General features: G+C 59.8%; 1 protein-coding gene and 1 pseudogene across 1 annotated transcript, besides 1 other annotated feature; both read right to left on the bottom strand.

Annotated features, from left to right (window-relative positions):
• Positions 1-12,357: a sequence feature (areas not merged during assembly with more than two copies in the genome that could not be assigned to a particular haplotype).
• On the bottom strand, positions 527-4,357 carry Tc00.1047053505935.10 (annotated as a pseudogene).
• On the bottom strand, positions 7,624-12,357 carry Tc00.1047053505935.30 (dispersed gene family protein 1 (DGF-1), putative; the record flags this gene model as incomplete). Its single annotated transcript, XM_802060.1, has 1 exon — positions 7,624-12,357. A coding segment is annotated over one exon (4,734 nt), but the record flags the coding sequence as incomplete, so codon positions are not given.

A 12,357-nucleotide genomic window follows, 5' to 3' on the forward strand; every position in this document is an offset into this window, starting at 1 on the left:
CTAAGTAACAACTACTCATCGGGTTTGAAGCATGAACAGCAGGCGCTTAGCTTCCACTCTGGCAAAGAGTACTAGACCCTGGCACCACGTTGAGGTGGCCGGCTGAGCCAGGGTTAGCGCTTGGTCGTAGCTTCCTTCCTAGCCTGAGTGTGTTTGTGTGCAAGAAATCAAATTAAAATATAAAAAGCACCAAAAATGAACGTGGCAAAGAAGTGGGTGGCGCCACCATTCACGGCGTAACACATCCGCTTCGTCGTAACCGCCACAGTAATTACCCTCACCGTCCACAACGGACCAAAAAATGTGAGGCCACACACAGAAGCAGAGAAGTTGACGGTTGCGCACGGGCCAAGACGCCCTCCGGCAAACGGCACCAACCAACAGACAGACAGGAGAAATTAAAGGCAAGCAGAATCCCAAGTGCTGCGGGATCCTTGCAAGCACCGCTCCCTCACTGTAGAACCTTTAAAGCGTTCCTCGCTGCAACATCCCCCACCACCCCTCGACGTGTCGGTGGATTTTCCCGTTCACCGGAAGAAAAACGGCGGGATGCTTCGGCAGTGGTCGAAGACACACAGAGCGCGCCGTCGACGCGATCAACGAGCGCAGACACTCGTGAAGTGCGATCCCACAACCGCGATCCCTCCATCTACTCTCCTGGACGTGGAGGAGGCATGAAATGTCCTCCTCTCTACAGTAGTCCTGAAACGCAAAAAAAATCCGCAGGGCATCCCGCGCAGCCGCGGCCTCCTCAGCAGCCCGACAGTCCACGCCGCCGCACCGCTCCTCAAGAGGTCGCCAGGCCCGCTAAGGCAAGCAAAAGGAGAACAGCAATTTGGTCAGGGCGCTCAGAAAAGTGAGGCGCAGCGGTCGGGTAGGCGCGGCCCATCCACGTCCTCCCCTCAACAGACCCACCACACAGTCGAATCACACACCCGAAAAGAGCCGTGGCGTCTAACGAAATAGCACGCGCAATAGCACCTCGTGCTCTCCACAATGTGGTGTCATGGCACACACAAGGCATCACAGGAAGAGGCAAATAATTGCATTCCATCGGCACAAGCACGGAAGTAAAGCGCGCATTCTTCCCCTGTGAACTTCAATCCAAATCGTCTCGGCCACAGAGTTTGTGTCGCCGACCCTCAGAAAGGGCTGATGCATCAACTGCCGCTGACCGATCACTCAGCGATGCAACAAAAAGAGCCACCGTCTCTCGAGGTTATTCCCCACCCATTCCTCCCATTGGGGGAAGGGAACGCAATGTAACGCTGTGGACGTGTCTAGCCGACAGAAATGAAGGAAGTGACTCCAGCCGCGGAACAAGTTGGACGGATCCTCCTCCCGAATCCTTCAAAGGGACCGGTCGCTCAGCTGCCGAGGTTGACGGCGCGGAGGACAACACCTTGAATGTGTGGAGCACCGCAGCAACCTGAATATATTCTGCAATATCCGCGGCCAGTTCATGAAAGTACAAAGAAGGGACAGCAGGTTCAAAGGGGCGTGTGAACCCGTCAGTGATCACCCGCGCCGGAGGATCGCCACCCCCACCCTCCAAGGGCACCTCAACGACGTCAAATATTTCCACCGCACGGCACCCACAACACAATCGCGTGGCATAATGCATCGCCTTGCAGCACCCCATGCAATGCGGCAATCGAAAACCGTCTCGAACACGGTGTGCGAAAAATATACCCGAAAAAGAAGGCGCAGCAAATGCCCTCCACATCTCAGCAGCTCCAATCATCCAGTAAAAGGCAGGAGCACCAGACAGTACCCACGGACTCACCGAATATGGCGTCAAAAGGCAGCGAGATGTCAGACGCCACGAGGCTCGCACTTCTTCCCCCGTGACACTTCCACGGATTAGTGCAAATGCCGTGCCCTGCGGCCTCTCGACCCCTTCGAGGCAACGTTGCGGCCACATGGCGACGGCTCAATGTGGCTGGCGATCAGATCCAGTCGTCGCGGCAAAACAGTACAGAGAGTAGGGTGGTGAGCCCGCACATTCGCCCCTTTGGTGCCTGCCTCCACTGCAAGAGTGAAACTCGTCTTCCCAACAGCCGCGCTTCGGGTGGCTGAAACACCTGCCCTCACACCGGCGATGGCATCTGCAAGCGCCTGTAATTCCTCAACACCGCCCGTCAGAAAAAAACCAACCGGCACTCAAACCCTGCAGCCACGCATCCCTCGTAGCCATTTACAAACTCGTTGTCCTGCAGAAACGCCTAAAAATAAATAACAAGAAGGCCGTTCATTGCTGGCAAGGGACAAGAGCACGTTGCTTTCATCCTGCAACGGAGGATTATGCCTCCTGCGTAACGCGGCTACAAGTACGCGGTGCACCAACACCGAAACAGAGGGCACGTTGCCCCATGACCCTCCCCTCCACAGGGGCCCAAGAAGTGCAACAGACCATCCTCCCATCAAAGAAAAGGCCCAATGGAGCGGGCACTACATTGTGCGGACCACACAACAGGAACACCCTCAGAGAACGAATGCTCTTGAATGCCCTTCAGAAGGGGCCAGCGGGTTGGCCGTGAAGCCAACAAACACCGGAGAGCCACCTGCTCTGCACGCATCCAATGACGCAATCGAGCGCGCAATCTTACAGGGCACATCAACCAGCCTGTTCTCGTCTCCGTCTGTGTGGGCACAACAGTCCTGCCATCATCCTTCGCCCTCACAAAGTATTCCACAGGGTCATTTGAGCCAGAGACCACCACACGGCGATATGCCACCGGACGAGTGCTCTCCATACCGCACAAAATAAAATGTTCCCACGTCGAGGACCGCAGTGAAAACGAGCATAACGATGAGCAACACGGGTGTTGTCTGTGCCCTGACTCATCACAACACACTGTCCTCCGTTGGCTCAGGCCTCTGCCACACAACGAGGCACAGATGTAACATCACTTACACGCAACAGAGTGAAATACGCAAGAACAGATTCATGCAGGACGCAACAACCACCAGCCCACTCAGCAGCTGTTGTGGCAATATTCCGCGAAACATGATCCACGTCCACAGAGAACTTGTTGTCCAGTTGCACAAACAATTGATGGGTCAAGCAACGTGGGCCCATGAGCGACAACGCCAGTCGATATTAGGCCTTGGAGCCGCCAGTGAGAGCCATTGATTGGAACAAACACCAAAGCCACCAGCGGCCAAAAAGAGCTGCGACAAGGCACTCGTACTTCAATCAAAGAACGGATTCGTCTCGTCCAGGAAGAAGAAAGAATAAATAATATTTTTCCTCCTCACGGTGCCTTCCAGCAATAAAACACCATCATGCGATCCGCCCTATCGGCATTACTCAGGAGCACGAGGCCTCTGCAATGTGTAGAGGGTCATGCAATCAAGCAAATGAGATGCTCCACGGCGGCACTCAGACTCCTCCCAGGCAACGCATCAACCAACCGCAAGCAGCATGCCTCTTCATGGGCTCTCCGTTTTGGTTCCAACCGAGACGGAAGGCTTTCGTCGCTCAGCACCAACCCCGCGTTGCGAAGTGTCGTCAGATAAAACAAGTGAGGATGACAGAGTGCATCATCGGGGAAGTCGCCCTCAAATGTGGGAAACGGCATCGCACCCGCCGGAAACAGATGCGCATGATGTCCCTCCACGTCAGCCGCGCAGCCTGTCGGATGAAGGAAAATTCGGTGAAACGGAAGTCAGCGCACTCACCTCCACCCCAGGCAGTTTTATCAGGAAGATCGAATCATCAAGTCGGAGCTCCACACTTCTTGAGGAATATCGTGACCATCTGACACGTCCACGTGCATTTCCACACAACGTCCTACTTCCTTTTCCCCCTCTGCATGCGTCCGCATCGTCTCTTAAGCCACATCCAGGACAGATTAGATAGCATGTGGCACCTGGTCAGCCAGCGCCGTTCCATTCCTTAAAGCAAGGAAGCTGAAAGCCCCAAAATCACTGGCCATCAATCAGTGATGCCGTTGGCACAGGACCTCCTCGGGCCAACGCCACACACTTGTTCCGAAGTACATGTTGTCCCATGCCTCGCTGACGCCGCCCTCAGCATCCCCTACAGGTACACCGTGCACTCACTCCCAAAATACAGGTGTGGGCCACACCTCAGGAAAACTGCACAATGCGCCTGCAAACTGCTCGTTGAAAGTTGTCATTGTGTTGGGTGTCAGGGGCAACGCAATCACACCTCGCGGCTCCTCAGAAGATCAAAAAAGATAGCAAACAGCATTCAACTGGGATGGGCTTCGCAAACCTCTTGCGACTTTTGTACGATGGGGTGCTTCAGTGCATATGAAACCTTGACCGCGGGACGGAATGCCTATGCGCTCTAAAAAAATAAGCAGGAACTCACGGGAGAAGGATACATAATATAGCGTAAGCAAGATGCCACGAATAAAAAAGAACGGTGAAAAATTATATGGAGGGATATACATATGAAAATAGGCGTTGATCAATGTGTAGATATATCGATATGGGTATGAGCATAAAAACGATACTTTATTCATTGATGCATCTGTATAGATATGGATGTATCCCTTCGTTCCCCTAAAATTTGACAGATTGCTTGGTTTCCTGATTTATTGAATTGCCATTTTATTGGCTGCACATTTATGTAGATAGGCATTTAGATGTCAGTACTAATATCTATTCAGCGCTGTTGATATATATATACTGCTACTATTCCTCGTGTCTTCTCAAATAAATACGAAGGTCCACACGCCAGCCACCATCGCAGAGCACGTCCGCCCAACGATCGGAGATGTGAAAGAGAGCCCCGGCACCCGAAGTGGGAGCCGCAGCGGAGGCCGTGAAGCACACACCACCGCTACGCACCCGCCCCGGGGAGAGCGCGGTGGCTCGATAATCCGTTGCCGCCAAGAATCAATAAAACAACAAAACACAGAACCAACCAAACATGGACGCCATAAATGAGAAAAGGAGAGGAGGGCAGCCTGCCAGGAGAAAATACGGCCTGCCGCATCTGCGAGGAGCCTCGTGCCTTCTCGCCGCGCGGAGATACCGCTGGGGCAGAGCCTTTCCACTTCAAAGTGGAGACACACCAATATTTCCGTGAAGCACGGCTTCCCCACTTCTCCAATGTCCGCTCCATGCTTTTTTCTGGGCGCCTGCAGAGCCGGGCAGCGGAGTAAATGCCGACATGCCCCTCCGCACAGTTCCAGTCGGCCGGTTTTCACAATGCCCGGTCGATGCCCGTGGCGTGCCGTGCGGTAGCTGGTCAGTCAGGCATTGCTGTGGCACTGACACCCGCATGCTGGACAGCGAAACTAAACTGGTGGGGATCCCATCGGGCTGTCGTCACCGGGCAACGTGCGCCTTCTCGGCGGCCTGACCCCTCTGCCGTCGTGACATCGGCGACAGCGTGACGTCCATCAACGCATGCGTGTGCGTGCCACTTTGGGCTCACGGTGCACTGTTTCTCGGTGGCATTCTCCTCCTGTGCAGAGGCGGGGTTTCTGTGCGGGTTTGATGTTCTTCATGCGGAGGTTCAAGCCCTGCAGCACGTGGCTATTTAATCTCCATTTTTAGTGTCACGACTTTCTTTCTGTCGGGTGTTTGTGCCGTGTGTGGGTGGTCAACCCCCCGGCACTGCCCGCCTGCCTGTCGCATCAAGGGCATTTACGAAGTGCTTCCTTCTTCGGTGCCGACCGTGGCTCTGTGCTGGAGCGTTCGTGTGCTCGTATGCGGGATGGTGGTCCCGCCTTCGCTTGAGCCCCGAATTCACAGTACGTGCATTCGAACGGGGTTGGATGCCGTCAGACCGTCATATTCCTGGCAGCGCCTTCTAGTTGTCGGGGGAACCCTTGCTTGTGGAAGCGCCTAAGATAAAGTACGGTTCAGGCTTGCCTTTCGTACGACGCCGTGTGGAAACTGCATGGGAGTGGCTTCGGCCTGGGCCGTGCAGTCTGCGGCGGAGGTGCGATCGGTGTGCCGTCCCTCGCTCTCGTCCTCGCTCAAGTGCTGGGCGGTGGTTCCGGTGGGATTTCTGGCGGTTCCGACTCACCGGGAAAGTTAACTTTCCACAGCGCCTGGTAGAGCGCGTAATGCCATGGGCGTTAACCATGTGCGTCACGACACCAGTGCGACAACTGCAGTGCTTGCCGCACACCGGGCAGTCTGCCGGGCATCGGATCGTGGCGGGGTGAGGTCCAGCGGGAGGAGGAGGCGTTTCCGTGCAAAGTTCTTTGCGTGCCTGCTGTGCGGCATCCGCGCCGCACCAACGGCATGTGCGTGGGATGGCGGGTTGCAGTGGCCGTGGCAGCCATCCGTATTGTGTGGGAAACTCCGGTGCGGAGGCGGTCCAGTGCGGCCTCTTCCCCACGAGTGAGGGTGGCGTCCGTGCGCGTGAGTTCCCAGTCGCCTGATACAGTGGAGCGGCAAGCTTCTGGCCTGAGCTGTCGGGCACGAATAATACCTTCGGCCAATGAAAACGATGCCGGTGCTCCATGTGCCTCTGAGCTGTGCGAGGTCGGACGCCTCCTTGGCTTATGCATCACATGCCTCGTTCTTGGGTATGTCGCAGTGGCCAAAGGCAAGCTGCATCCGTGTGTGCGCTACTCGGTGCTGCGGGCGAGAAAAAAGGGTACTTCGACGATGTGAGTCGCCAGGTGGTCCAGAACCGTCGACGTGTGCTCGCGTGCTTCCACGATTCGACGAGAAGGCGCATAGACGCACGCTGCCGTGGAAACAGTCTCGGTGAATATCGTACTCTCCGTGCTAACACCACACCGCTCTGTGTCTGCTGTGGTGCATGAATTTCGGAGGGCCGTAGGGGAATTGGGAAAAAGAAGAATTCCTCGTGGAGGCATCCCCGTACCAGCGTGGCCAATCCGCAACAACATCCCTTGCTTATGGAAGGCGGTGCGCCAACTAAATCAAAGGCAGCGCCGTGAAGGGATGTGCAAATTGCCGGAAGTGGCCGTCACACCTCCTGCACACACAAAATTGCGGGCCGTAACGGGCAACGAATCCCAATGCCGCGTCATCAAGGCTCCCACGCTCCACGTGCACACATGAGGGATCCTGCCATGGCGGCGGTGCGCTCGAGGACAAGTGTGGAACGTGACTGGGATGGCCTGGTCCGTCAATTCCACCGCTAAAGAGACATCAATCACCCCGTGCACTCGCCACAACGAAATAAGCCGGAATCACGGCAATGCGTCGTGCCTCTATACATAATCCCGCTCGAAAACTTTCCTGGAAACCCGGAGACCTGCTCCTACTCTGTCGCCGCCTTGCTTCTGAGAGCCGTAATGCCTCCTGCATGTAAATCCGCGGTAAGGCAGAGCTGCAATTCATTACTTCCACTAGGCGGTTCGCTGGATCCTTCCTCCATTGCACAGAATGAACGTTGGGTTCCTCGCACGCAACTCCATGAAATTACAATCCGATACAACACAACATCAGCAGTAACAAGAGCGACAACTCAATCCCTTCCACACAGTCAGCGTGGAACGGGAAAAACTCCTGAAAGCACCCGATCAAAATAGAAACAAATTGATAGAAACAACGACCAACAACACTGTAGGTGCCGTTAACGACGGCTGGCTGTGGTGCGCAGCACAGCCGTGGCGCCTCAAGCACCGCATATTTACTAATTCCACGTGGCGTACGTCACATGGCGGCGTAATCGATCATACGGCTCGCACTGGATGAACGGTCGAACAGGCTCAGTGCGTCTGAGCGGGTGTCACCGGCCATGAGCTGCGATGGCGGCGCGGGTGGTTGGTACGACGACGCAACGGTGGTGCCTAAGGCGTACGACGATGACGCCATTTCGTGGGGCTTCTGCGTCTCCTCGTCGCTCTCCTCGTCATCGCGCAGCAGCGCCTCCAGCACACCACGCCGCGGCTCGCGCAGCTCCTGCCAGTGGCGGTCCTCCGCGTGCCACACAACGACACTGTACACAGTGACCGCAAGCAGCACAGTGGTCAGCAGCAGCACGATAGCCGCGTACGCCCTCGCACCGCCGTCGCTCGGCGCAAGGTGGTTGGCCGCGCTGACCACGCACAGCACCGCAAGGAGCACAAAGCTCGCAGTGCGCATCACCGTCAGGAAGGCCGAGCGCATCGTGTTCGTGAAGGCAACCACGCCCGCGCCCGCAAGCAGCACAGCCGCCATGCAGAAGTACTGGACGCGGCAGCCTCCCACGGGCGAGTGCACAGCCGCAATCAGGCACACCACGCACAGCACCGACAGCTGGAACACACACCAGTACACGTGGCTGCCCCTCATGTTCGTCAGCATGCCGCCGTACATCCGCTGCTGCGCCGCGGGGTGCCAATACCCGACGGGGTACAGCAGGCGCTCGTGCAGCGGCTTCCTCGAAAACTGCCAGTACCTCTCGAAGCTCGCGCCCGTGTGGCGGGCAATCAAGTAGCACACACCAGCAGGGAACGCCACACCGTACAGCACACCAACGACACCAATCACGCGGTGCTGCACGCGGGCACCGGGCGTCGCCAGTGCAAGCACGGAGCCAAAGAAGATGCCGAGGTGCATCGCGTGAGCCACAACGTACGTCAGGCTCGGGAAGCGCATCGCCGCCCACGCACTCGCCGCGTCCACGCCGCGCCACCGCTCGAAGGCCGCCGTCACACTGTAGTGCACGCACCCGAACACAGCGGCGAGCAGCGCGTTGCCCACCACCATCCACAGCGGGTCAAGGGCAGCAAACACCGACAGGAAGTACGGCAGCGCAACGGTGCTCGCACGCTCCTGCGCCGAGGCGCATGACATCCTCGCAAACACGCCGAGCGCCTGCATCTCCAGGATGGAGCCCAGCCCGCCGGTCACCACCACCGCAACAGCCGCCGCACCCGCAACAACGCCGGTGATCGCCGAGAGGGCGCTGGCAGCGGCGGGCAGCGTGGCGGACCTGATCGTGAAGAACCCAAGCAGCACACCCTTGCAGCCGCCGGACACCGCCACAGCGTCGCAGCGAATGACTATCGTCTCGTCGGCTGCAATGAAGTAACCGCGGTGCACGGGCACAGCCAGCTCCAGGACGGTGGACGGATTCGTCGCGTTGCGCACCCACGTCGCGTTGCTCAGCATCGCTCCCCACGGACCGCCGAACCCACTCGGCTGCGCCGTCGACACCGGCACGAAGCTCAGATGCGTGCCAAGCTGCGGGTCGCGTGCCCACCGAAACGGCGGCGGCAGCGCCACCATCAGCCGTGTCGGGACGGCGCTCCCACCGCCGCGGATGTCATTCTGCGTCAGGCTCCCACCAGCCGCCGTCGTCGTCACGGTGAGTGTAGGGCACGCCACGTCGCTCCACCACAGCGTGCTGCTCACCGACGCCGTCGGGGTCCGCGTGGGCGACAGCGCCACCGTCTCCGTCACCTGCGGGGTCTCCGTCGGCCCGTACCGCGTCGGACTGTAGTGCGTTGCGCTCAGGCTCGGCGTCGGAGTTGGCGTCCACGTTGGCGTCCATGTCGGTGTCGGGCTGCGCGTCTCCGTCAGCGTTGCCGTGTGGCTCAGCGGCGGCATAGCGGGCGTGCGGTTGCACCCGTCCACGTGCGGCAGGTACACCGGCAGGCAGTCGCGCCCGTACCCGCCCTCAGCACAGCGGCAGCCGCACGACCCTGACATCGCCCTCGTCGCAGCAGCAAAGCAGCGCACGTCGGCGTCGCACACGCCACACGCCACGGGACGGAATTCCCCGATGATGCCGGCGGACCTGTAGTCCATCGGCTGCAGCGCCTGCCCGTTGAGCGTCAGGCACCCCACGACGAACCTTCGGCCGGCGCCCACAAGCGCAACGGTGCCGTCCATCACAACGGGCCCACTGCCAGCGTTCCCGTGGAGCGTCAGCGTGCTCTGCACAAGGTCCGCACTGCGCGGGTACGACGGCACAGACAGGAGCCTGCCGCTGATGCTGTTGCCGCGCACCGACAGCCACGACCCGGACCCAAACGACGCCGGCCCCCGCAGCACCAGCAGCGCGCCATCCGTCAGCGCAGCGGCGTTGTCGTTCACCACGACGGCGGACGCGTTGGCCTCCACACCGCTGTCAAACACCAACCCATGCGCGGCGTACACCTGGCTCCCCGACACGCGCAGCACAGCGCCCCCCGACGCAACAACGCGCGCACTCGCGTACAACGCATATTCGCCACCGAACACAGCCGAGTCCAGCGCGACACCGCCACCGACGAGCTCCAGCACGGCGCCGTCCACCGCCACCGTCCGCCCACCAGTCACCACGGTCACGAGGGCAACGCCGGACACAACCAGCACGGACCGCACGAGACGCAGGCCCGACAGCACCAGCACCGGTGCGTACGGCGAGGACCGCGAGCCGGGAAGATACACAAGCGGCGTCGACGTCGCGGCAACCAGCAGGGAGTCCGTCACCGTCAGCACAGACCCCGCGGGAAACGTGCCGGTCAGCACAAGCGCACCGTTCAGCGCCTCCACATTGCACACGGACAGCTCCACCGGCCCGCTCTCGTCGCTCCACGCCGCCACCGCACCGCGCAACGCTCCACCGCCCATCACGTACAGCACGGCGCCGTCACGCAACGACACGTTCTGCACAACGATCCGCACGCCATCCCGCGCCATCCACGGCACGTAGAGCACCGGACTCACGCCGTCCAGCACAACGTGGCGCAGCGTCACCTCGCTCGCGCCAGCAGGCACAACGAACACCGACCGCACCGTCACGCTCTCGCGGACAAACACACTCGACGCGGTGCCCACAGCGGGCGGCAGTGCAGGAGCTCCCACAGGCACGCACGCCTCGCCGTACCCGCCGCTGCCGCACGCGCACACGCACATACCGTTCCTCATGCTCGCAGACGCCGTCCCGGGCGCGTAGCAGTGCGTGTCCCTGTCGCAGACGTCGCACCCAACAACGTCGATGCTCCCAGCGTCGCCAAAACCAGCCGCAGCGTACTCCTCCGCCGTCGACAGGACACGTCCACCCGCGTCGTTGCACGCCACCCTCAAATGCGCCCCAGCCGCAAGCGACAGGCTCAGCGAGACCATCCGCGGCAGCAGTGCTCGGTTGCGCACGAAACTCAGCGTGCTCCCAGCAGCGGTCACGGCGCCAGCAGCGTAGAGCATCTCCCTCGAGACGCCGTCGTGCACGTTGCCCCTCGCCAGCAGCATCGACCCGCCAGCCAGGCTCACCGTCGAATAAAACGTCACCGCGTAGTCCTCCGTCGACGAAAATTCGTTCCGCACAAGCGCCACAGCGGAGCCCGACACGCTCACAGCCCCACGCACAGACACCGCGTGCTTGCACAGCAGGAAGTCGCTGTCAACAAACGCCACCACGGAGCCGCCAATGGCCGCAACACCGCCCTCCACCGACACGCACAGCCCCAGCGCCGTCTGCACCGACAGCCCGTCCACGTACAGCGCGCCGCGCGACGACACCGCCACGCCGCCAACCACCAACACGCCAACAGCGTCGCGGAACACAGCCGCCAAATGCGTGCGCGCGATGGTCAGCACGCTCCCCGTCAGATTCACGTTGTGCAACACGAGGCACGCGGAGGCATCGCCAAGGTCGTAGGCGTCATGGTACACAACACGCTTCTCTGCGATCAGCACCGAGTCCACCACAGTGATGCGCGAGCCCGGCGGAAATCGGTTCGCCACCAGCGCACCGCCGCCAGAACGCGACTCAAGCCCGCTGATCAGCACATCGGCGCGCTCGCCAGCAGGCGGGTCGGACAGCCACCCAACAACGTACAGGCTCGCTCCGTCCACAAACGTGCAGTTCGCCAGCGTCACGTTGCGCACGCTCCCAGACATCGACTCCACGTCCACCACGACGTCCGCCGCAAAGGTCACGCCAACGTAGCACACCACCGACGTCCCGAGACCGGCGTTCACCACTTCATCCACACGCACGTCCCGCACGCACAAATCGGCGCCGTCGGTGCTCGGTGGCTCGGGAGCAGCAACGGGCAGGCACGCATCGCCGTGGCCGCCCTCAGCACAAGCGCAGGCGCAGCCATCACTCGAGGCCGTCGTCGTGTACGCAGGGAAGCACGACGTCGCAAGGGCGCATGGATCACTGCAGGCCAGAACGGTGGCATTGTACACGGACGGAATGACGTAGTTCGCTTCCTCCTCGCCGTTCACGGTGTTGCACGCAGCCACAATCGCTCCGTTTGTGAGATCGCGGGACACCGTGGGTACCTGCAGTATTATTGGCTTGTCAGTGCTGGACATGAATCGGTTGCCGGACACAGACACCGTGGAGTCGCGGAGATTCACCGTGGGATAAAGAAAAGCAAACGCTTCCGATGGGGACATGTGGCAGAGGTTGCCGCTCAGCTGCAGCCAGGAGTTGTAGTAGATGTAGGAAGAAAAGCCTGCGAAAAA

This window comes from Trypanosoma cruzi (assembly GCF_000209065.1).
Source record: "Trypanosoma cruzi strain CL Brener chromosome Unknown tcruzi_1047053505935, whole genome shotgun sequence".
Classification (NCBI taxonomy): Eukaryota; Euglenozoa; class Kinetoplastea; order Trypanosomatida; family Trypanosomatidae; genus Trypanosoma; species Trypanosoma cruzi.